This window comes from Pipistrellus hanaki (genome assembly GCF_964339955.1).
Source record: "Pipistrellus hanaki genome assembly, chromosome: 17".
NCBI classification, from domain to species: Eukaryota; Metazoa; Chordata; class Mammalia; order Chiroptera; family Vespertilionidae; genus Pipistrellus; species Pipistrellus hanaki.
In genome coordinates, this window is record NC_140519.1 from 13,865,986 (window position 1) to 13,892,702 (window position 26,717).

General features: G+C 43.1%; 1 protein-coding gene across 2 annotated transcripts in view; it reads left to right on the forward strand.

Moving 5' to 3' along the window:
* JPH1 (junctophilin 1) overlaps positions 1-12,965 on the forward strand; it is an 86,374-nt gene extending 73,409 nt beyond the window's left edge. Inside the window, exons 4-6 of one of the 2 annotated variants that reach the window (XM_084865004.1) lie at positions 2,309-2,952; positions 10,484-10,579; positions 11,034-12,965. In XM_084865004.1, coding sequence (XP_084721130.1) covers positions 2,309-2,952; positions 10,484-10,564 — 725 coding nt within the window. In that variant the 3' untranslated portion in view covers positions 10,565-10,579; positions 11,034-12,965. The remainder of the gene's footprint in view (positions 1-2,308; positions 2,953-10,483; positions 10,580-11,033) is intronic. The other variant, XM_084865003.1, reaches the window with a different exon arrangement.
* The last annotated feature ends 13,752 nt before the right edge of the window (positions 12,966-26,717 follow it).

Sequence of the window (26,717 nt, forward strand, 5' to 3'; positions counted from 1 at the left end):
TGGTGCTCAGGCCACCGCTCTATCACTGGCCACACGGACCAGGAAATTCGAACCCTCTGAGGTGGGTTTGTCTTTGGAGGAAGGAAGGTGGGATAATGCTGTTATGTTTTTGCCCTGAATACAATTATAATTGTGGGTCCTTAGGAATTCTCATTTATGGGCTTAAATCATCACCTTACACTAGGGGTGTCGAACTCAATCAGAGAAGGGGCCAAAATCTAAAATCCAGCCTAAATCGCGGGCCGAATGGTTTACTGAACAGTCATAAACTGACAATGTCATAAACTGACAGCGGAGTGCAGTGATGACAGCGCAGTGCGGGCCACATTGCAAGGCCTGGCGGGCTGGATTTGGCCCGCGGGCCTTGTGTTTGACACATGTGCCTTACACAGTGTAATCACCTTACACAGTGTATTCTATCTCATCTTAAGGATGCACAGGCTCTGTGACATTTGGTTTTTCCACTTCAGTAAAGTCGAGATAATGCCTGCTTCTTAAGTTTGGTGAGGCTTGGAATTTTGAAAAATACCTTGTATAATAACGATCTCCTAACAAATTATTCCTCAGACCGCGCAATTGAAAGTGTAAATAGGCAGCATGTCTATTAACAATGAGGATCATTGGTTTTCGGCCCCTCAGGGTTGTCAGGGGTGCAAAATGGAAATGGATGCTGTGTGGTTGACAAGAGCTGGTCAAGTTGGTCAGGTCCTGTCAGCAATTGGTGGGGTGGTTTCTCCCTTGTACACGGGAGAGATGACATGTCCGCTCCTGCCCACTGCACTGTGTGACCTTGGCTTCGCCGGGTGACGTGAAAAGTGGCTGGTGGTGGAGTGGCGGCCAGAGGTGTGCATGGCCTGGTTCTGGGAGAGGGGCTGAGAGGCGAAGTCCCTAGCAGGAGGAAACTTCCTGGGAACGCTGTCCCTGCCTGGACCACTGGCATCCTTAAACGCTCGTGACTGGTACCATCTTGTGCTGCCCTTTCTGTGTCTCTACTCCTCACTCCCCCCCTCCCTCCCCAGATCTCCATATAAAATAACAATGCGCCGAAACCGGTTTGGCTCAGTGGATAGAGCGTCAGCCTGCAGACTGAAAGGTCCCAGGTTCGATTCCGGTCAAGGGCATATGCCTTGGTTGCGGGCACATCCCCAGTAGGGGGTGTGCAAGAGGCAGCTGATCGATGATTCTCTCTCATCGATGTTTCTAACTCTCTATCCTTCTCCCTTCCTCTCTGTGGAAAATCAATAAAATATATTTTAAAAATAAAAATAAAAATAAAAAATAACAATGCACTGGAGTCCCTGTTTTGAATGAAAGGATTTCCATTGATAAAAATAACATGGGATTGCTATAAACCGTCCTGAGACCTGAGGGCCAAAGACTTGGATGCCTGCAGTGCAAGCCCATGCTGGGAAGGACTGAGTTCTTTTGTAAAGTGCAATCTAAACGACAGACACGGCTCCGAATGAGGAGCTTGAAATTATCCTTTGAAGGAGGATCCTTAAAAATAGGTTCCCCTGGTCCGTGTGGCCGGTGGTAGAGCGTTGGCCTGCGCACCGAAAGATCTCGGGTTCGTTCCCTGGCCCCGGTCCAGGAGGCAACCAATCCGTGTCTCTCACATCAAAGTTTCTCTCTCCCCACTTCCCTCCCACTCTCTAAAAAAATCAATGGAAAAGATATCAAGCGAGGATTAACACAATAGATATATAATCTGTAGGTGCGCCTCAGTGTAATTTATTAAATATTGAGCGCATTTCACTGATAACGAGTGTATACAACCCAATTTGAGTGTTCAGATCCCTACGGCGTGGTCAGCAGGGCTGACTGTGAATTCTGCCTCTGTGTTCTGCAAGTAGACACGGCCAGTGCAATTATTAGGGAAGTCACAATGGTTTCACTTTTATGGCCATCAGAATAGTATCAATATAAGTACCACATATGTTAATGTAAAAAACACATTTTCAGCAATAGGTAACCTTTTTGGGGAATGAAATGTGCTTGTGCTTAGTCAAAGCCTCAAAAGTATATTTAAAAGAAAAAGAAGGTTCAGCTGCCTTACTGCATATTTGCTGAGTCCTCACTTAAAGTAACAGAACCTATGGAGGAAGTTAAGTGAAATGACTTATCATGAAACCCGTCTTCCCACCGGCTAATTGATACAAGTTCCTAGGGCATCTCATCGGCATTGAACGCAACCACATTTTTGGGGACCTGCTGTAGATGCATAGGATGAGGGTGAAACCTTCATGCCTTATTTTTTATCACCTTCCTTCTTTCTGTTGTCGCTTTCCCCCCCCCCTCCCCCCGCCAGGCCCAGATTATATCAAACAGAGATTCCAGGAAGGCGTGGACGCGAAAGAAAACCCAGAAGAAAAGGTACCGGAAAAGCCGCCTTCGCCCAAGGAATCTCCTCACTTCTATCGCAAAGGCACGACGCCCCCGAGCACGCCCGAGACGCACCCCAGACAGAGCCACTCGCCCCAGCCTTCCCCCCAGCCCGCGAGGAAGCAGAACCCCAGCTCAGGGGCCAGACTCAACCGTGACAAACGGAGCGTGGCCGAGGAGCAGGTGACGGCCGCCGTCAACAAGCCCCTGATGTCCAAGGCCCCCTCCAAGGAGGCGGGAGCCGCCGGGCCCCAGTCCAAGTACTCTGGCCGCCACCACGTCTCCAACCCCAGCAACGGCGAGCTGCACTCCCAGTACCACGGCTACTACGTGAAGCTGCCGCCCAAGCACCCCCCGGGAGATGGGCGGGAGGACGAAGGATCCGGCCACTCCTCCTCGGCGCTGGTGCACAAGCCGACACCCAACAAGTGGAGTCCCCCCAAGTCTGTGACAAAACCAGTTGCCAAAGAAAGCAAAGCTGAGCCAAAAGCTAAGAAGTCTGAACTTGCCATACCAAAGAACCCAGCGAGCAACGATGCGTGCCCTGTTTCGGAAAAAGAAGCCAATTCAGTAAGTCGTCCGAGCCGTGTGTTCCCCTCCTTCCCCCTCTCTGGTTCTTTCGGGGAGCAGCATGGGGGGGGGGGGGGTGACTTGCACCTTGAGGGCAGCTAGGCTCGCCAAAGTCCTGGCACACACAGGGTAATGTTCAGGGTAGAGCGGAGCCCGTGTGTAGCTGGAGACGGGAAAAAGCTTTCTGGACAGAAACTCCTCCGTGTTCAGCCAGCCACCCGCCCACCTTAGACATCCTTCAGGTAGGTTACAACACGCATCACGCCTGGTAGGTGTCTTAGTTGGGACTGCTCTCCCAGAAATACCACAGATGGGGTGGGGAGTGCCAAGGTCCAGTCCCCAGAGATTTGGTGTCTGGTGAGAACCCACATCCTGGTTCATAGGCCATCTCACCGTGTCCTCACCCAGCGGAGGGGAGGAGAGAAAGCAAGCTCTCTCTGGCTTTCTTTTATAAGAGCACTATCCCATCAGGAGGGCTCTGCACTCATAACCTAACTGCCTCCCAACGACCTCCATCTCCAAGTACCACCACATTGCACTGGTGGTTAGGGTTTCAACATCCGAATTCTGGAGGGACACAAGCATGCAGTCCAGAACAAAAGCTGACTCCCCGCTGGCTACAAAGCTCAGAGCTCTAGCTAAGAAGAGGGCTTCACCCCCATTTGCTAAGTTCTTGGCCCACCTTTTGACTCCCCAAAACAGTACCTTTAGACAAAAAAAAAAAAAAATCTTTTCTAGCAATTTGAGTTATTCTCATAAATATTTTGTTTGGATTTTACTTAATTAAAGCCAGGTTTCAACTGTTTAAGATGATGACCATGGTCTTCTAACACCGAGGTCAGCAAACTTCAGCTCGAGAGCCCCTTGAGTGTGGCTCTTCCACAAAATACGATGGCCTGGACGAGTCTATTTTGAAGAAGTGGCGTTAGAAGAAATTTAAGTTTTAAAAATTTGGCTCTCAAAAAAAATTTCAATTGTTGTACTGTTGATATTTGGCTCTGTTGATTAATGAGTTTGCAGACCACTGTTCTAACCCCTCAGAGTGTTAGTGCTCCTGACATTTCATATTTCTAGTAGATGCTAGTTTTATCATCAGCCTTGAGAAGCTAAGTTTTTGTTGTTTAACCAGTTAGTTTTCAGTTATAGATAAATGTATCCTTAATCAAATGAATTTGTTAATGATAAATGGAATTTGGATTTTATCAAATTCTATAGAATTTATAAAATCTGAAGCAGAGTATTTTCTGATAGACAGTTGACCAACCTATTCATATGCCTTTGGAACAGAGTTGTTGCATGTTTAGCTCATGGTAGAAGCCACAGCCAACCCAATGTTTACTACTAATTTCAGAGACATATTTGCATAAAGGTGTGGGTTAGTATTTTAGCAAACAAGAATATTAATACAATCACCAGTTTCTTTTGTCTGTTTAATGTACTCACAGGTTTAAACAATTGAAATTCATTTTTTTAATCAACTTATGTTTGAAACTTCTTAGGTTTGTTGACTTTGCTAATATCTGTAAACACTGGTTCCCACCCTATTTTTCAAATTCTCATCTTTTTAATTATCTTAGTATATATATTAATCAGATTAACTGAATTATCTTTCTGAGAGTCAGTCCCCATGAGTATAGATGGTTTCAAAACAGAATAACTTTGAGACTCTTGACTATTCAATAAGCATTCTTTTTTTAGTTTTTAACATTGATATATCAGTATCCTGATATTATATCTATAATATATACGATATCACTACTGAAGTTGATAAATGTAATAATTCACTTCTCATTTGGCTTTCAGAATTTTTATTCACAGATTAATAAAGCTTCTTCACATTTTTATTAGTATTAGTTTGAATTTCCCACATGTAAATTAGACAAACACTGCCGAGCCCTGTAATCTGTAGCTTTGGGTTCCCAGGAGTGGGGTTCAGTTGACTTCCAGAACTGCCCCAGGGGAAGCATATGCCCCGGTGTCTTACAACTGGGTGAGTGACCTAGCTCCTCTCTGCAATAGTTCCCTCTATAAACCTCAGTCTCCGTGTTTAGAAAGAGCGTCTGTCTGACGTCTGTGCAGAATCGTGTGGTTCTTGGAGTTAGCCAAGCATCTCCAGCTCAGTAGGTTGGCTTCCACACCCCAAGGAGGCAGAGCAGCTCTCACCTCTGTCTGCCACGGGCACCAGAAGTCAGGATTGACGTGACACCTTCGTGGGAAGATTTTCACAATTAACCTTCTGTTTCTAATAACAACCAAAAGCTGCCTTTCTCACCCTGATCACTGTTTTCTTCACAGAGATGTAGGAAGTGACGGAATTACCCTCAAATTAGTCAATGAACAACTTTTAAAACCAGGGAGGCCCTAGCCAGTTTTGCTCAGTGGATAGAGTGTCAGCCTGCAGAACAAAGGGTCCCGGGTTTGATTCTGATGAAGGGCACATACCTCATTTGCGGGCTCCTCCCCAGCCTGGGCCATGTGCAAGAGGCAACCAATCGATGATGTTTCTCTCTGTCTTTCCCTCTCTCTCCTACTCTCTCTAAAAGATCAGTAGAAAAATATCCTCGGATGAGTATTAATAAATAAGTAATAAAACTGGGGAGTACTAAAATTTAATGCAATTTTGAGATTAGAAGACACTGTGTAAGTAAGAGATTGATAAAATAACAACTTGGAAATTCATAGGAACATTCGCACTGAAGCAGACATTTGAGGGAAAACAACACTGAATCAGCCAGTGCTCTCTGTGGGCAGCTGGCAGATCTGGTGTGAGTCAGAATCGCCCTGTGTAGGGTGGCTCGCCAAGCCAGATCTAGAATTCCAACCAGCCTATGGAGACAGGATAGGCTAGTGGCTGAGGGTGTGCACTGAGCTACCAAACGCCCTAGGTCCAAGTCCTTGCCGTGTGGCCTGAGGCAAGTTCCCTAACGGTTCGGCGACTTGGTCTCTTCATCCTCTGTCGTAGAGTTGTTGTGAAGATTAAATGAGCTAATACTTATAAAGTTCCCAGCCTGGTACCTGGCACAATGTGAGTGCTCAAAAACTATGACTAAATTTGCTTCAACACGGAACTAGCTGAAGCATGAATAGTTGATAAATACAGTAAATCCCTCCTCCCCCTTCATGTCATCAGCACGCAGACAGGTTCTTGGACATGGCCACTTTAAGTGAGATGACAGGTAACGAAACCAGTTCACCACAGGCTAACTGGGAAAAGCCAGAGCTAAGTTCCAGCCTATTTCTGGTCACAAAACCATCACCAAACTTCTAAATAAACACCCAAAACACTTATAATATTCAACACTGAGATAAATGCGAGCTACATATATATGTAAGAAAGATAAACAAAAACAAGTACCATCATTCTTTTCCAGCCTACTCCTTCCAGCTCAGGGTTGTGGGTGGCGGGAGCCTGTCCCAGCAGCTCGGCGGGACCCACCCTGGACAGGCTGACCTCCCGGCACAGGGACACTGGAGACACAGCAGTGCATTCATGAGCACACCATCGGGATGGAGGAGGAAAACCCACGCAGACAGTGGCTCTGGCCGGGAATTGTTTTTTTTGTTTAGTGTTGTGTGTTTTTTCTCCTCCATCTTACAATGAAACCATGTTGAACAAAACAACATGTTCGAGAACCTGCTGTCCTCCAGTGTTCTCTGATCACCCTCAGGATCACCCTGGTGATTAAACCCCTAGAAATCTATAAAATCTTCTGGGACACAGGCTAATCACTCAGAGCCAATGAATTACTTGATTCTGAGAGGGGGGTGGGGCCATGGCAGGGATTGCTCTGTAACCCCCTGACGAAGTTTGTGGCCCCTGTGGACAGGGGTTGTATGTAGACTCACGTGATACCACAGTATTTTGAGGATTTTGTAACCTGGCAACTTGGATAGGGGTCAGGAGAAGCATCTGTAGAGCCGTGTCAGCGAGAATGGTGAGGGGTCTTCTAATTAAGAATCTCGACCCCTTCTGGCTACTGCCTGCCCTTTTTCCCAGCTGTTCCTCTGATCGGCTCCCAAGTTCATTTTGAGATTTGCCCGTTATTTCTTTTGAACTATTGGAAAACGTTTTTGAAAACCTTGTCAGGCCATGTTTGAACCACACTCATAAAGAAGTCAATTCATATAATTAAAATTTGCTGTTAATACTAAGCTAAGCTTTGGTCTTTCTGTTTTGGGGAAAGTTTTCCATTTAACGTTAATAAACTGTGCTCTCCAGCAGGAAATTAATTCCTCACCATTTTAAATGAACGGATAGTCTCTTAAAGAAAAAAGGGGGGAGGGATTGATTTCTTGCGTTAGCCAGCCTCCCCACATTGACTTCTGGCGCTTTAAAACGGCCCAAAGTTTTCTTCCAATCAAGACTTGCACTTCGCCCTGAAACAGCTTTCTTCAAGACACCTGTCCCAGTCCATCTTGAAAAGCAAGACTGATTTTTTTTTTTCCATTTTGCTATTTTAAGCTACAATTGGCCAGCAGTCACATTTACGGGCCTTCACCTTAAAGCTCTGCACCCCGATGAGCACAGAGCTCGCGTCCTGACACCCGCCTCTCAGACAGCGTCCCAGAACTCGCTTTTCCCCTGGCTGCAGGTTGAACCTTTTGTTGCTGGTTTTACTGAACCATCTTTAAAGAGGGCACTATAAACGGTAGGATAAGTGGGTGTGTCTGCTAGAACAGATCACAGGATGAATATATGTCTAATAGAGAAATGCCCTCATCTTCTTTCACATCCCTGTCTTTGGGGATTGGGAATTAAATCCACTGACCTCAGAGCGTGGAAACAATTCCAAAATTGGTAGCACCTTCATGAGCAAAATCTAATCAAAGTTCGTGGCATTCAAAGCATTTCCTTAATCTCCACACTGTTGTGATGTTAAAACTTCATCTGGATTATCTCCTGGGTCTTAAGAGCTTCCCACCTGATATGGTCTAGGCTCACCTTGATTGAGAAGTTGCCTGGGATAGTCCTCTCTTAATAGATTACAACACAAGTATTCCACCAGAAACACGGGTCCTTCCCAACATCTGGTGTTTTTCCGATATTAGAAGCATAGGGTATAGAAGAGAATGCCATTTTAAGGCAGTTGATGGGAAGTCATTCTTTTTAAACGGAGACCTGTGGCTTTCATAGGGGTGCAGAGAAAAGGACATGAGCACTGGAGTAGGCAGACCAAAGTTTAATTCTAGTTCTAACTTGTCCAAACAGGCCCAGTTCACCTTGGGAAACACACTCTCTCAGCTCCGTGAAATGGAACTAATAATCCCTTGTGAAGAATTTTTAAAAATAATTGACACAGCGTCTTGGCCCAGACCTGGCATAGGAAGACCTGCAGTCAGTGTTTTCTTTCTTCTGTCATTTCCTTGGGGGTTAGGAACTAACACTACCTATGGCAAGGGCATCCACTTTTACTTCTTCCTTTCCACCCTGATTCTACTAGTCACCCTGTTATTTTTTTTTTTTTAAATATATCTTATTGATGTTTTACAGAGAGGAAGGGACAGGGATAGAGAATTAGAAATATCAATGAGAGAGAAACATCAATCAGCTGCCTCTTACACACCCCCTACTGGGGATGTGCCCACAACCGAGGTGCATGCCCTTGACCGGAATTGAACCTGGGACCCCTGAGTCCAAAGACTGACGCTCTATCCACTGAACAAAACCGGTTAGGGCGCCCTGTTCTTCTTTTAATGCCATGAATTAGCCTGCTCACCACATCCATGTCCCCGGAAAAGTGCCAGAAGATGGGAGTTTTCATTAAACACAGAATCAGGCACCTGTGTGGGTGCACAGCGGTGAACAAGGCGGGCCCTGCTGCTTCAGGGATGGCAGCAATTAACAAAGATGACAAGCGTGAGGTATTAGAATAGAGAAAAATGGTGCACGCACCCTGCCCTCCTCCAGGGAGAGGACCTCCTGAAGGATATGTGACCTAAGCCCTAGACTCTGCGAAACAAGCACTGGACCAGTGGCAGTTCCTAACTTACTCACCCCACGCCCCTCAGAATTCCAACAAGACATTTGTAGACCAACAGTTTCATTGTGGTCTCGCTGAGTAGTCAAACATAGTACAACCGTTCTCTCATCTTTAAGAACAAAGCTTCCTCCCCGCCTAAGTCAGGAGACAAGTTTTAGAACACTTCTGATGCTATTTAAGAATGCAATACCAGCCTGGCTGGTGTGGCTCAGTGGTTGAGCATTGGCCTATGAACCTGGAGGTCACGGTTCAATTCGCAGGCAGGGCACATGCCTGGGTTTTGGGCTCCATCCCCAGTCGGGGTCATGCAGGAGGCAGCCAATCAATGATGTTTCAATCATCAGTAATGTTTCTGTCTCTCCCTCTCCTTTCCTCTCTGAAATCAATAAAAATATATTTAAAAGAATAAGACACTATTTTAATAGTAAATATCAAGATCATGTCTTTGTAATCAGCAAGGCCAAGCCTGGGCAGATCTGAAAAGGTGGGTCATATAAAGCTGGCTTGTTTTTGTTTTGGGGATTTTTTGTTTTCTTATTGAGAGAGAAAGAGAGAGAGAAAGAGAGAGAGAGAGAGAGAGAGAGAGAGAGAGAGAGAGAGAGAGAGAGAGAGAGAGAGAGAGAGAGAGAGAGAGAGAGAGAGAGAGAGAGAGAGAGAGAGAGAGAGAGAGAGAAGCATCAATGTGAGAGCATAATCAACATCAAGACTGGCTCCCTCCCATATGTCCCCTACCGGGGATCGAGCCTGCAACCCAGGCATGTGCCCTGGCCAGGAACTGAACCAGTAACCATTCAGTACACAGGATGACACCCCACCAACGGAGCCACACCAGCCAGAACTGGTTTGTTTTTAAACAAGCCAACCCAGTTTGGGTTCCTTGGGCTGTGAGATATTTATTACGACAGTATTTATCAATCTTCTTCAGGATAACTTGACCTCGGAAAGGTTAACAACAAAATTAAACCTGTAAAAAATTTCTGAAAGTGTTCAGCTTCCCACTTGTAGTTTTTCACTTTAAGGAAGGGGTGGTGTCCAGAAAAAGACACCCAGTGAAGGCAAGAGAGAACCTTGTTTTGAGTTTTCCCAACGTTTTTCCCCCGAAGGCCTCGCGGTCCCACAGGTCTCCCTCCCGCATTCCACTGCCTCTCTGAGGAAATCCCTCTTCCTCGTCTTCCTCCTCCGGATCATGCCTTCACAAGTGCCTGTCCCACCCCCAGCAGTCCCTAACCTTGTTAGGGGCCCGTGTCTCACCCAGGCTGCTGCCCGGCGTTGCCAGGCGAATGTAGCAGGTTGTTTTTTTTAAGTCCTAGTTTAGATTCCATCAAGGCAGGCTTCATTTTTAAGTGAAAGTTCAGAGATGGCTCCGTCTAAATACGGCATTGCTATTTTTAGTTCACACCTTTTGGAACTGCTGTCATTATTCATGCCTCCTTTACCGCAACTTGTGTTGGGTTATTTTTATATTTTTAGTAATTGCTTTCGCAAGCTGATTTACGGACTGATACGAAAGTGGCAAAGTTATGCTTGTTTTTGTTCTGTTTTGTTTCCAGGGCCCTAATTCAGTCATGATTGTCCTGGTCATGCTGCTGAACATCGGGTTGGCCATTCTTTTCGTTCACTTTCTGACTTGATCGGAGTGAGGAAAGGTAAGACTAGCCTTGATTTCTAGTACAAAACCACAGAACATAGCATTCTTGCCCCACGTTCAGGTTCACATTCTTTTTAACAACGACCTATTGTCCTTCGCCTTAACTTTGGCCGTGCCTGAATGTGATTCCACATAGCTCCTCGGTGATATAACTGCTTTGACCCTTCGGTGGAGCCATGACAACTAGTAGCCTTCGCCCACGGTTGTGCCCAGTGGTGTCATCAGCCCTTTAAATGGCACAGCCCGGGCAGACTCAGACCCAGGGAAGGCGGCTTGGGGTTAGGATGGGCGAGAGAGAGAGAGAGACAGGAACCTTGGAAAATGCAGCCAGAGGCCCTGTCCGGTTCCCGGGGGCAGTGCCGTGTGGCTTTGGGGTCCTCTGGGAGCTGAAGCAGGCAGTGGGGTTGGGAGCGCAAACCCTAATAATCCTTCTTTTTAAAAATCTGCTGAAGCAGCCCCATCCGGCGAAGTTCCTGGCACTGGCTGCTCCATCTGTCCTAGCAGAGTGTGACTAAACTGGAGACGTATGGAGCTGCGTGTTTGGTTGTTGATGGAAGTCAACAGCTGCCTTACTATTTTACCATCTGACGTTTGCGGTAGGAGCGGGGCAAACACGCGGCCCGCCCCGAGGAATGCGGCCGGAGGATCGTGTTGCTGCCGCCGCCTCTCCAGCGCCCGCCCCGGCCTCGGCCCGCGGACCAGGCAGCAGATCACTCAGCAGTCTTACGCCATGGCCTGCTGCTTTCACGCCCCCACACGTTCTGGGAGAGAACGTTGCGTTTGCTTGTGCACGACTATTTTTTGCTGTTTATTTAAAGAGGATGCATGGTCACTGACCACGTGCAGGCCTGGCTGGATGAAGCGCACACGTTGCATCTCAAGGAAAAGGAAAACAATGAAAATCTAGAGGAAACGTGTTGATGTTGACAAGAATACAGCATTTTTTTTTTTTTTTTTTTTTTTTGTAATGCCACTTAGTCTTCCTAAACCTTCGGTGAAAGGCTGTTTATCTTTAAAACGTTAGCCATTGGAAAGCATCCTACCTTCCTAAGGAATAATTTAATTTTAAATATTTTTAACGTTAACTGCGATGAGTTATTTATGCACTCGGGAAGGTGCTAAATTCTAAAAACTGAAAAGACAACAGAATTCTAAGAAGCCAGAATGTTGCATGGGTTGCATAAATCGGTGTTTAGAGGATTCGGTTTCATTGCTGACGTACTTTACAACCAAATAGAATCTTGTCGGTGGCTATGTTAATTCCCATGAAAGTTAAGCAAGATGCTATTAATAACTGCTCTTCTCTTTCCCGTTATTTTTCTTTTTCCCAACTGAAAATTTTTGTTGAAGACATGCAGGTAGAGCAGAAAGCTTTGTAAAATCACCGCTTCTCAATTTTATGCCTTCTGTGTTTTTCCGAAGTCCTTTTTTAATTTTATTTCACATCTTAAAGGCTTAGATGTTTTTTGTTTCAATAGTTGTCTCTCGCCGTCCTTTGTTATTCTGGCATAATCTGATTTTTTTTTTTTTTTTGCTGTTTTATAATGTATCCTTTATTACTCAGAAGCATGCCTACTTCGAGAAACTACAGGGTCTTTCTCAAAGTAATTATTTAAAAAAGCAATCAGGGGAGGAAAGGTTTCTGTTAGAACTCTGTGAAACATGACATTGTGGAGAGGGAGCTATTCCTGAATATTTTTCACCATCTGCATGGTTTAATCCGATTCTCTTGGCCTTATTTGCTACCCTTTCAATGCGGAAGAGACCATTCACGTGTTAGCACAGGGGTGGACTGGGTGCTTGGTCACCAGCAGGGCCGTCACCCAGTGGCGTTTCTTGCAGAAGTGCAAGGTATTGAGAATCCTGGGTGTGAGCAACATGGAAAAGAGCAGGAAGCAGAAAGAGAGCAAATGAAAATTACAACTTGTATATTTAATTATTTTTTACATTTTGCTTTGACTTTGAAATTTAGGAAGAATGTTTCTACCCAAGAAATGTTTAAGTTCCTGGGTCATTCTCAATCCTCTCACTTCTCCTTCCTAACCCCATAGCTCTTTACGCTGGGAAAGCTGATTTTTTTAAAAAGATAAAATATTTAATCTTATTAAGTGTTTATTTAAAAATGTGTAAGGCTTTGAAACGATGGGTTAACAAGATCATGGAAAGGATATGTTTATACAGTAAGCATGTTGGTTCCATTTATAAATATATGTATGATTTATAAGCTTTTTTAAAACAAAGCCCAAATTGTCGGTATTTTTCTAAAATGTGCACAGCTGTATTTTACATGAAAGGCTCTTTCTAATGGGTTGTTATACTGTACTCTACATTTTGGACAGCACATGAAGTCTGCCAGTGTACTTAATAAAACATGACTTTGTTTATTTAAAGTTTCTTGCTGTGAAAAAAAGAACTCCCTACCTGTGAGTTCCTTTATTTATAATCCTTGAAACCAAAATGTATAACGTACAGTTTTCACAACTGTATTTGCTCTAATAAAAAAAAAAGAAAGTTGGTTATTTAAAAAGTGGTAGGTGTGTCTCCTTTGTACATAAATTACTGCAGAGTTAGGTGGAATTTTGGTGGTGGTGTTGAAAGAAAGCTGCTGAGAAATTAGCCATAGAAATGATGGGGGGTTGGGGCTCGAAGTGGCAGAGGGTAGCTGTACTACACGGTTATTTCTTTCTACATTTCTCTCATCCTGGACCTTCCAGGTAATTTTGCAAAATAAGATTCACTGCTCTGGTTCTTGCCTTCGTTAACTGGATTAGTGCCCTACCCAGGGTTCCGAGTTTTTTTCCTTTTGGTTTTTTAATATATTTTATGGAAGTCAGAAAGGAAGGGAGAAGGAGATAGATTAAAAAAAAAAAAAAATCAACAATGAGAGAGAATCATCAATCGGACGCCTCCTGCATGCCTCCTACTGGGGATTGAACATGTGTCCTGACTGGGAATCAAACCGTGACCTCCCGGTTCATAGGCCGATGCTCAACCCCTGAACCACGCCAGCTGGGCAAGGGTTTAAAGTTTTTAAGGAAAACTCAAATTTGAAGTCGGTTCCCTCCTGCATGGGTACTTTTCAATTAATTCAAGTATTTTGGACCAAATAAATTAATACATTTCTATGGCCCCTACTGCTTGAGCACACTTCTGGAAGCTTACAGTTCAGGGAGCCTGCCGTCGCTAAACCTTCCAGCCCCTCGGCGCCCTTTGAAGCCATCCTCAGAGCTGGGCCAGGCAAGCTGCCTCGGCGGTATAACTAAAGGACCTCCAGAACAGCTGCCCAGGAGGTGCCAGGCGCTTTTAAGTTCCCGGGTTTGTCACTCCTGCCGAGGGCTAGTATACTGAGACCTCCGTATAAATAACACACAAAGTGATCACCTCTGGCTACTAAAACGATTTATCAACTTACACGATGAGTCTCCTAGCAAATCCTAAAGGAACGCCACACAGGACAGACTGTCCCGGAGCAAGCGGGAAAAGCACAGGGTGCTAGAAACATTATTGATTCCAGACTCATGTCCAAACCACACGTCACGATGGCTGAAGCCAAAGCTCAGGAGGATGCTGTGTGGCCGGGAAGAATCTGGGGGAATATTCTGCATGGCCACTGAGTGCAGTCCCCGTTTTTGAAAAGTCATGCTGAGTAGGCTCCCAGGCTCACACTCTGTGCGACCCGCCGCCCCTCTCTCGTGCGCTGGGAAGCTGTGTAGCCTCGACTTTCCAACTCCACATGGAGTCCGCCCCTCCCCGGGAGCAGTTCACGCACCTGTGTTTGCTTATCCGAGGCCTGTGAACGAGGTCCAGCATTTCATTCTTACTCCGAAGGTACTGAAATTGTTGCTGCAGAGGTACCCCCTGCGGAGTGAGGTGTCTCAGCCCCAGACTGGGCTACTCTGCCCGAGGCTCCAATGCCAGGAGGAGGATCCTCCATAACATGGTTGTGGAAACCACAGGAGATTGTGGCTGAGACTGAGGTCGCTGCAGATCTAGACACCTCGGGTCTTAAAACCTGAGCACAGACTCACTCACTCACCCTGGGCTCCAGTGCTGGGGCAGCAGCCACAAAGGCACCAGAGTCATATGAGAAGGAACTGAATTTACTGGCTTCAGCGCGAGGGCTGGAGGGTAGGGATCAGGGCAACTCTCTCCAGGACAGAAGTGCCGACAGATGCCGATGTTCCTTCGTTGAGTTACCACCATCATCCCCCCACTCCCATCCCCAGCCTGTAGTGGCAGGTGGATGCCAGATCTGAGCTCTCCATTAACTTCGCTAACATCATTGGCCCCCTCGTGGTGATTCCCTGAGACCCCACCCCACCCAACTCAAATGCCTGGTTGGAACCTACTCAGATGCTTTTCCACACAAGTGGCCTTCCTCACCTCACACAGGGATAGCAGTATTATATCAGAAAAAAGTAGACTTTAAAGCAAAGACTGTAACAAGAAGCAAAGAAGGGCATTTCATAATGATAAAGGGTCAATCCAACAGGAGGATATAAGTCTTATAAGCATGTACACACCCAATGTAGGAGAACCTAAAAACAGGGTGTCCCCAAAAATGAACACACACTTTGAATAATACTTACCTGGCAGGGGAGATGCCATGATCTTTGAATAATTATAAAGGCAGTGTTTATTGAAATATATTTCATTTTGAAAATGTAATTGAATCAGATGTTAAAGTGGGTATTCATTTTTGGGGGGAGGGATACCCTGTATATAAAACAAATATTTATGGACGTAAAGGGAGAGATCAACAGTAATACAGTAATAGCAGAAAGAGTAGGGGATTTTAATGCTCCATTGACATCAGTGGGTAGATCAGCCAGCCAGATGGAAAATCAAAAAGGAAACATTGGCCTTAAATGACACGTTAGACCAGATGGATTTAGTTGATATTTTTAGGGCATTTCACACCAAAGCAGCAGAATATACATTTTTCCCAAGTGCACAAGGAATATTTTCCAGGAAAGACCAAGGATAGGCCACAAAACAAGTTTTAATGAATTTAAGAAGATTTTAATCATATTAAGTATCTTCTCTGATCACAATAGCATGAAACTAAAAATTACATATAATAAAGAGGTAATATGCAAATTAACCCTCACACCCTCACAAGATGGCTACCTACCACCAGGCCATCTGGGGGATTAGTAAGGGGTAACCAAATGACTGAACAAGCAGGCTGCATGGGACAACCAGGTCAGCAGGGGGGTTAGTGAAGGATGACCAAACGACTGAATAAGCAGGTTGCGTGGGGTGACCAGGCCAGTGGGGGGAGCCATGAGGGGCAACAGGCCAGCAGGGGGGTTGTTGGGGGTGACCAGGCCAGCAGGGGGGGCAGTTGGTGTGACCAGGCCAGCGGGGGGGGGGGGCAGTTAGGGGTGACCAGGCTGGCAGAAGGGGGCAGTTTGGGGGACCAGGCCAGTAAGGCGGGGGGGGGGGGGGGGGGGGGCAGTAAGAAGCAACCAGGCGGGGGGAGTTAGGGACAACCAGGCTGGCGAGGGGTTGGGGGGGAGAGGGGAGGGTGCAGTTGGAGGGGACCAGGCAGGCAGTGGGGGCAGTTAGGGGCAATTAGGCTGGTAGGGGGGGCAGTGAGGGGTGACTAGGCCAGTAGGGGGGGGGCAGTTGAGGACAACCAGGTCGATGGGGGGGGGGCAATTAGGAGCAACCTTGCTGGCAGGGAAGGGGCAATTGGGGGTGACCTGGCTGGCAGTGGGGGGAAGTTATGGGTGCCCAGGCCAGCAGGGGGGGCAGTTAGGGACAATCAGGCCAGAATGCAGAGGCAGTGAGAGGCAACCAGGGAGGCAGGCAGGTGAGTGATTAGGAGCCCCCAGTCCAGGATGTGAGAGGGCTGTCAGAGATCAGGCCTAAACTGGCAGTCAGACATTCCCCAGTTGGAGAGGGTGCAGGTTGGGCTGAGGGGACCACCTCCCCACGTGAATTTCATGCACAGGGCCTCTAGACAATTATAAGAAGAAAACTAAAAAATATACAAACTCATGGAGGCTAAATAACATGCTATGAATGGGTTAACAACCAGGTCAAAGAACAGGTAAAAAGATATCTTGAGACAAATGAAAATGAAAACACAATGACTCAAAATCTATGGGACACAGCCAAGGAAGTTCTAATAGGGAAAGTTCTAGCAATACAAGCCTACCTCAAGAAACAAGCAAATATTTATGGATATAAAGGGAAGATCAACAGTAATACAGTAATAGTAAGGGATTTGAGAATAAATAATCTAACCTTACACTAGGACCTAGAAAAAGAACAAAGCCCAAGTGAATAGAAGAAAAGAAAAATAAAGATCAAAGTAGAAATAAAATAGAGTCTGAAAAAGATAGAAAAGATCAATGAAACCAAGAATTGGTTTTTTGAAAAATAAAATTGATAAATTCTTAGCTAGACTCATAAAGAAAAAAATAGATATGGGCCAAATAATCAAGTAAAAAATGAAATAAGACAACTGACATTGACAGGAATACAAAGGATTATAAGGAAATACTACAAACAATATATGCCAACAAACTGGACAGTCTGTAAGAAATAGATAAATTCCTAGAAATATATAATTTCCCAAGGCTCATTCAGGAAGAAACAAAAAATCTGAAAAGATCAATAACTACTCATGAAATTTAGTCAGTAATCAAAAACTTCCCAACAAACAAAAGCCTTGGACCAGATGATCTCACACATGAATTTTTACCAAACATTCAAAAATAATACTTATCCTTCTCAAATTGTTACAGAAAATTGTAGAGTAGGGGAAGGACTTAAAATCATTTTACAAGGCCAGCATTACTATGATACCAAAACCAGACAAAGACACTACAGTGAAAGAAACTTAAAGGCCAATATCCCTGGTAAATAAAGATGCAAAAATCCTCAACAAAATATTAGCAAACCAGATCCAACAATACATTAAAAAGATTATACACCATGATCAAGGGGATTTATTCCCAAGATGCAAGGTTAGTTCAATACCTGAAAATCAATTAACTTCATGCACCACATAAACAAAATGAAGGACAAAAATCATATGACCATATTAATAGATGCAGAAAACCCATTTGACAAAAATACAGCATCCATTTATGATTAAAAACTCTCAGCAAAATGGAGATAGAGGGAACATATCTTCACATACTAAAGGCCATATATGACAAATCCAAAACTAACATTATACTCAACAGTGAAAAGCAAAAATCTTTTAAGATCAGGAACAAGACAAAGATGTATATTTTCACCACTTTTATTCAACATAGTATTGGAAGTCCTAGTATAGCAATCAGACAAGGAAAAGAAGTAAAAGCATATCCAAATTGGAAAGGAAGAAGTAAACTGTCATTATTTGCAGAGGACTTGTGTGTGTGTGTGTGTGTGTGTGTGTGTCTGTATCCCTAACAAATCCACCAAAAAAGCTATTACAACTAGCACATGAATTCAGTAAAGTAGCAGAATACAATATTAACATTCAGAAATTGGTTGCATTTTTATATACCAACAAACTATCAAAAAAGAGAAATTTAAAAAACAACTCCATTTACAATTGCATCAAAAAGAACAAAATACCTAAGGATAAACTTAAACATGGGGGTAAAAGACCTGTACTGGAAAAACTATAAGACACTGTAGAAAGAAATTGAAAAAGATAAAAATAAATGAAAGGATATACCATGCTCATTACTGAAGAATTAACATAATTAAAATGTCCACATTACCCAAAGTGATCTGAGATTTAATACCAGTGGCATTTTTTACACTAGAACAAATAATCCTAAACATTTTATGGAACCACAAAAGATCTCAAAAAGTGGTATTGTAAAAGAACAAAGTTAGAGGTAGCACACTACCTGATATCAAACTATACTACAAGACTATAGTAATCAAAACAACATAGTACTGGCATAAGAGCAGACATATATTTCAATGGAACGGAATAGAGAACCCAGAAGTAAACCCAGGCCTGTATGGTTGTTTAATTTATGACAAAGGAGGCAAGCCTATACAATGGAGTAAAGACAGTCTCTTCCATAGTGGTGTTGAGAAAACTGGATAGATACATGCAAAATTATGTGGGTCACTTTCTTAAACCATTTACAAGAATAAACTCAAAATGGATTAAAACTTAAATCTAAGACCCAAAACCATAAGACCTCCTAGAATAAAAACATGAGCAACAAACTCTTTGATATTACTCTTAGTAATATTTTTTTATGTCTCCTCAAGCAAGGGAGACAAAAGAAAATTAACAAACGGCTCTATATCAAACTTGTGAGTTTTTACACAGCAAAGGAAACCATCAAAAAAAAAATGAAAAGACAAACCAACTCAATGGGAAAACATATTAATTAATGATACATCCGATAAGGATTTAATATACAAAGAATTCATACAATTTAAAAAAAAAAAAAAAAAAAAACACCAATCAATCTGATTAAAAAATAGGTAAAGGACCTGAACAGACATTTCTCCAAAGAGGACATACAGATGGCCAATAGACATATGAAAAGATACTCAACATCACTAATCACCAGGGAAATGCAAATTAAAAGCCCAATGATATATCATCTTACCCCTATCTGAATGGCTATCATCAATAAATCAACAAAGAACAAGTGTTGGTGAGGATGTGGAGAAAAGGGAGCCCTCGTGCATTGTTGGTGGGATTGTAAATTGGTGCAATCACTATGAAAAATAGTATGGAGGTTCTTCAAAAAATTAAAAATGTATCTACAGTATGACCCAGCAATTCCACTTCTGGGTATATATCTGAAGAAAACAAAAACATTAATTTGAAAAGATATATGCACTATGTTCACTGCAGCATTATTTACAATAGCCAAGATATGGAAGTAACCTTAGTGTTCATTGATAAATAAATGGATAAAGAAGAGGTGGTACATATGTACAATGGGTGACTACTCCGTCATAAAAAGTAATTAAATCTTGCCACTTACAACAGTAAGTGGATGAACCCAGAGGGCATTATGCTAAGTGAAATAAGTGAGACAGAGAAAGACAAATACTATTATGATTTCACTTATATATGGATTCTAAAATATAAAATAAGTGAACAAACAAAATTCAAACTCATAGATACAAAGAAGAAATTGATTGTTTCCAGATGGGAGTGGGGGTGGTGAAAAAGTGGAAGGACTAAGTTGCACAAATAGCCAGTTATAAAAACAGTCACAGGGACTTAAGACAGCATAGGAAATATAGTCAATAATGTTGTAATAACTATGTATGGTGTCAGATGGGTACTAGATTGACCACTTCATTACATAACTGTCTAATCACTATATTCTACACCTAAAACTCGTATAATTACTATGTTAACTCTAGTTGAAAAGTAAAAAATCATTTAAAAAAGAATACAGCCGGGACCGGTTTGACTCAGTGGATAGAGCGTCGGCCTGCAGACTGAAAGGTTCCGGGTTCGATTCCGGTCAAGGGCATTTTTCTTGGTTGCGGGTACATCCCCGGTGGAGGGTGTGCAAGAGGCAGCTGATCGATGATTCTCTCTCATTGATGTTTCTGGCTCTCTATCCCTCTCTCTTCCTCTCTGTGAAAAATCAATAGAATATATTTTTAAAAGAATACAGTGTATCAATCCTTGAAAAGAATTTTATTTTTTTAAATATATTTTATTGATTTTTTACAGAGAGGAAGAGAGAGGGATAGAGAGTTAGAAACATCGATGAGAGAGAATCATTGATCAGCTGCCTCTTGCACACCCCCCACTGGGGATGTGCCCGCAACCAAGGTACATGCCCTTGACCGGAATTGAACCTGGGACCTTTCAGTCCGCACGCCAACACTCTATCCACTGAGCCAGACCGGTTTCAGCTTAAAAGAATTTTATAGAGAGGATTTGGAGATAGAGATAAATTCATTAAAGATTATTATAATATTTATAAACAAATCTTTCCTTGTCCTCCATCTTTCCCCCTGGTGAAATATGAAGAACACCATAGAACTTTCAATGGAATTCAAGATGATTATTTACTTAAGGGTAAGCAATGGAGGTCTTTGGTTTCAGAACTGCATATCTCACATTCCTGCCATCTATGGCACGTGTTTGGAAGAAAAGAACCTAATAGGTGACTATCACCTCCCCTGTGCAGTAAATGCAAAGGTGAGAAGAAGCCGAGATCATCGGATTTCCTCATGTTGGGGCAGGTTGTAACAACCTGTAGAGCAGGTACCTAAAGGTCAAGTTACTGTTTCTGATGTTAATAAGGCCAAGAAGATGCTCAAACGTGGAATTGCTGTAGAGCTAATGGAATCTGAGAATCTGAGAATTAGAGATGGCATCTTAAAAGTAATTGAACATCAGACAACTGGGCCAAATAAAAAGTTAGCAGAGGTTAGAATTACTCAAATCCATACAATATTCCAAAGGATAAAGTGTCATTAAGTCCGTTGTTACTCATCAGTCCATTGAAACTAAGCAGAAATCTGGGAATAGTCTCACACAAGAAAGTACCCAAAAAAATGAATTATTCTGAACTCGAAAGGTTTGTTGTTATCTGCATCCAATGTGTTGTGATACAAGCAACGTAAGGTATTCAGCTTAATTTGTCATTTCTCAATGTCCACTTTTTCATTTCCTGTATTTTCTTACTTTACAGTTTGGTGGGGGGAGGTGGGTTTTCCATTTCAATTTTTGTGCATAGAAACATCTTTCCATTTATTCTAATAAACATGTTCTTTTTTTTTCTTCACAAAAAGAAAAAAATCTAAAAAATTTTTACAAACTGTAAAAATCTAACCTAAAGATCCTAACAGACTGTATTTGGGAATCTCCATGGATTCACTCAAACTATTAACAATTTACCTGTGTTTGTGTTGACATGCTAAAGACTACCTGAGCAAATTACAAAGGGAGCATTCGAAACCTAACTGCTGTCCTCCTTCCAGCTTTCGGAAACTTTAACACTGTGCTCAATACACCACCCCAACATGAGGAAATGTGATGATCTCGGCTTCTTCTCACCTTTGCATTTACTGTCTCAGAGCCTGCAAGCCTGAGCTCTCCATCCCACCTGAGCATAGCTCCTGGTCAGTCTCCTCAGCCCAGTAGCATGCAAAGACACACACAAGTCACCATGCAGGGTGGCAAACATCCCAGCTGAGTTGAGGAGATTAACTCTGCCAGAGAAGCATGAGGCAGCCTAAACTCAGGAATGCCACTTTCTCAAATGCCATTTCTATGGAACTTCCTTTGGAATTGTCCCCATAACCACTTGCTATATCCACAAATGTTCAAATATCACATGTCCATGTTGTACACTCTAAGGATAGTTTTTATGCCTTTAAGATAGGAACAATAAAATCTGCCTCATTATGGGGGGGTTTTCAACTACAGTTGATATTCAATATTATTTTGTATTAATTTCAGATGTACAGCATAGTGGTTAGACAATCATATACTTTACAAAGTGTTCCCTCTGACATTTCCATTACCCACCTGGCACCATACATAGTCATTACAATATTATTGACTATATTAGTGGCCTGGTGCACAGATTCATGCATATAGAAAGGAAATTAATTGGAAGAAATATTTTATTTTTTAAAATATATTTTATTGATTTTCCACAGAGAGGAAGGGAGAGGGATAGAGAGCTTCGATGAGAGAGAAACATCGACCAGCTGCCTCCTGCACACCCCTTACTGGGGATGTGCCCAGAACCAATGTACATGCCCTTGACTGGAATCAAACCTGGAACCTTTCAGTCCACAGACCGACGCTCTATCCATTGAGCCAAACCAGTTTGGGCTAGAAGAAATATTTTAATATCGCTATTCACCCTTTCTCTGTAATAGAAGTGTCAGAGATGAAAGAAAATTAGTGAAATACATATGAAAATATATAAATTGATTGTTAAACAATAACAACATGATATAACAACAAAGACATGATATAAAATAATAAAAACATTATATAAAACCAACATTGATAAAAACAATGACTGAAACGCAAACCAGGATCCTCCAGCCTCTAGGGTCAAAGACCTGTGACCTCAACTGCAGACCCAGACATCCAAGAATCCAGACATCCCGGCAGCAGATTTCTGTGAGTCACAGAGCCCAGCCCCCTCCCCACAGGCTTGCTGCAGCGCCATAGGAACTGCTAGACCTGCTCCTCACACAGGAGCTGCAGCTTCGCTACTGGAATTTGAGCCTGGGCACGTGCGTGTGCACTGGAAATCTGTTCCCCACAGTGCGCAATTGAGCGACAAGCCCCCACACCCACACAGGGCGGCTCCACTGCTGGAATGTAAGCCTGGGCACACGCAAGCACTAGGAATCTGTTCTCCACTGTGTGCAATCACACAACCAGACCACAGGGCAGCAGAGCACCCAGGGAAGTTCTACACAGTGCAGGAGTGGACCCCTGTCAACACAGGGCAGCTGTGCAACCCAGTCCCCCAAGCAGACCTGGGACCCTGGTTCTCCGCCCAAGAGGCAGCACTGAGCACCAGTGACTTGGCTCTGTTTCTCATCATGTGCACGAGGGATCCCTGATTCCCAGTGCATTCACATTAAGAGCCAGTGACTCCAATTCTTGGCGCATATGCACACAGGGACCCTGATTCTAGGCATGAGGCCACACCAAGCAACAGAGACTCTGACACTCAATTCTCAATGCAGACACAGGGGGACTCTGACTCCTGGCATGTGTTAGAGGACCCTGATTTTCAGCACACATCCACGGGGTCTCTTTCAGCATGGTGCAAGTGGAGTGCCTGATTCTAGGTGCGTGCATGAGGCCACACTGAGCACCAGTGACTCTGATCCTGGGTGAGCTTGGCTCCCACCAACCACGACAGCCACATGTCTTGGTGTTGGAGCTCTTCAGTGACACTCAGATGGTGCAAAGCTCCCACTGAACATGGCCAAGGCCCCAGTAACTCAGCATTTGAACCTACTGGTGATAGTTAGAATGGGGAGACAATGAAACAATCCCCAGAGGAAAGAAAAGGAGGAATTGCCAAGAAAGGAAATAAGTGAAACCAAGGCATACAACATGACAGAAAAAGGATTCAGAGTAATGATGTTAGTAATTCATACACTAGATGAAGGAGAAAATAAAAAACCTATGCAAAATCAGGAAGAAATCAAAAGTGATATAGCTACAATCAAAAACACCATGTAAGGTTTCAACAATAGATTATAAGAAGCAGAAAAGTGAATTAGTAAGTTAGAAGATAAGGTAGTGAAACAAGCCCAATCTGAACAGCAACTAGAGGGGAAAAAATTAAAAGCAGGAAGAGAGCCTAAGGGAGCTTTGGGACAACACAAAATGAAGTAACATATGTATAATAAATAGAGCTGCCAGAAGTCAATGAGAGCAGGAAGGATTAGAATATCTATTTGAAGAAATAATGACCGAAAACTTCCCTGACATGGGGAACAAAAAAGTTACACAAATGCAGAGAGTCCCAACAAAGATGAATCCCAAAAGACCCACACCAAGACACATCATAATTACAATGGCAAATGTGAACAACAAAGAGAGAGTCTTAAAGGATTCTTTAAGGCTGCAAGAGAGAGACAAAGTTACCTACAAAGGATTCCCCATCATATTATCAAATAATTTCTCAACAGAAACACATCAAGCTAGAAGGGAATGAAAGGAAGTATACAAAGTGATGCAAAGTAAAAGACTAAATCCAAGAATACTCTATCCAGCAAGACTATCAATCAAAATTGTAGGGGAAATCAGGAGCTTTGCAGACACACACACAAAAAAAGACTCAGGGAATTTATCACTACCAAGCCAGCAATGCAAAAAATGCTGTAAAAAGAAGAAACAACAGGGGAGGAAGGAACACAGGCTTAAAGCATAGAAATGGCTACAAACAAGTACCTACCAATAATAACATTAAACATAAATAAATTAAATGCTCCAATCAAAAGAAATCCAGTTAATGAGTGGATAAGAAAGCATGACCCATATATATTCTGTCTACAGGAGACCCACCTTAGAACAAGGGACTCACACAGACTAAAGTGAAGGGATGGAAAAATTCTATCAGGCAAATGGAAATGAAAAAAATTGGGGGTAGCAATACTTATATCTGACAAAATAGACCTCAAAGTGAAGACCATAACAATATACAAGAAAGGTCACTTGATAATTCTAAAGGGATTGATTCAACAAGAGGACATAACTCTGGTAAATATATGCACCCAATGCAGGAGACTCAAATAAATAAATAAAACTTCTTAAAGATATCAGGGGAGAGACTGACAGCAACACAATCATAGTAGGAGATTTTAATAACCCATTAACATCACTGAATAAATCCTCTAAACAAAAAATTATCATAGAAACATAAATCCTAAATGACTCACTAGATCAGATGGACCTAATCAACATCTTTAGAACTTTCCACCCCAAAACTACAGAATATACATTCTTCTCAAGCACACTGGGACATTTTCAAAAATAGACCACATATTGGGACCCAGGCAAAGTCTCTCCAAATTCAAAAGGATTGAAGTCATATCAAGCATCTTCTCAGATCACAATGGCATAAAATTAGAAATCAACTACAGTAAAAACAATCACAAAAATTCAAACACTTTGAGGCTGAATAGCATACTATTAAACATTGAGTGGGTTACCAAAGAGATCAAAGAAGAAATTTTTTAAAAAACCTGGAAACAAATGACAATGAAAACACAACAATCCAAAAATCTTTGGAACACAGTAAAAGCAATCCTGAGAGGGAAGTTCATAGCATTACAAGCCTAAATCAAAAAAAAAAAACAAAAACCAAGAAATGGAGAAACCAAGATGGCGACATAGATAAACACCTGAAATTGCTGCCTTCCACAATAATTTCAAAACTACAACTAAAAGACAAAACAGACATCATCCAAAACCACAAGAAGGCTGGCTAAGTGGAAATTCTACAACTAGAAGGGAAATGAAAAGAAAACTGAGACTCAGAGGAACTATGGAAAGCAGAGGTACGGAGGTGCATGCATGGAGAGGGCTGGCAACTGAGGACACAGCTGTCTTTTTCAAGTGAGAGGGAGACAAAAGCTCCAGACTGCTCTGAACTCCAGTTCCGGGAGAGACTCTGGGGACCCAGACTTATATGGGGAGAAACTGGACTGTCTGGCAGCAGGCGGAACTCGAGGGTGGCTTTCTCTCAGAGGTACTTGCAGCAATTACCATGGGACACTGAGACCGCAGGCCTCATAGGTCAGGGCTGGCAGGAAGCCATTGCTGTTTGCTCCACCCAGAGACTCCGCCCCATCCAAGCTGTGCACAGAGGCTTTTGAATGACCTGGTCCTTTAAAATCTAAACTTACATAACAAACTACAGCTGAGTCAGTGAGACCCAGAACATTCAAAAGAAGGCCCAAGGCCCCACAGCAGTTTGCATTGCTTCACAGCTGGGCCTCATCTGGGTACCTCTAAAACCCAAACAAAGAAGAGAAATCTGCAGATATCTCTGTAGTTTCTGCTAGGTGGCCTCAGGCAGAGGCTAAATTAGAACCTCCTTAGAGATCCAAGAGCCAGTGTACCCAGAGGTCAGAGTAGGACCATCCAGATTACAACTCCTCAGATGGACACACTCAAGGGGCAGACATAGTGAGCACCAAAGCCCCACTAAAGCAAGTCTTGCCTCATAAGGATATATCCAGCACAGAAGTTCTCCCATCGTAGACACAGATGATCCTCACATCCAATTGGCCTGTAGGTCAATTCCTCCCAGTGATACCAACAACAATCAAGGCTTTACTACAATAAGACTGTGCAAACAGCCCACAAAGGGGTACACCAAGAGTGTCCACCTCAGGTAACTGGGGAGGCTGAGCCACTGGGCCCTATAGGACACCTAGCACAAAGAACCACTCTATCAACTCAGCAAAGCAGCCAAAATGCAGAGACAAAGAAAGAGATCACAAGTGAAAGAAATGGAGGAAGATAAATGACTGGATATAGAGTTCAAAACCACAGTTATAAGATTTTTCAAGAATTTTCTAGAAAAGGCCTATAAATTTAGTAAGACCCTCAAGGATATGAAAAAGGACCAACTAGAAATTACGCATACACTGACTGAAATAAAAAATAATATACAGAGATCCAACAGCAG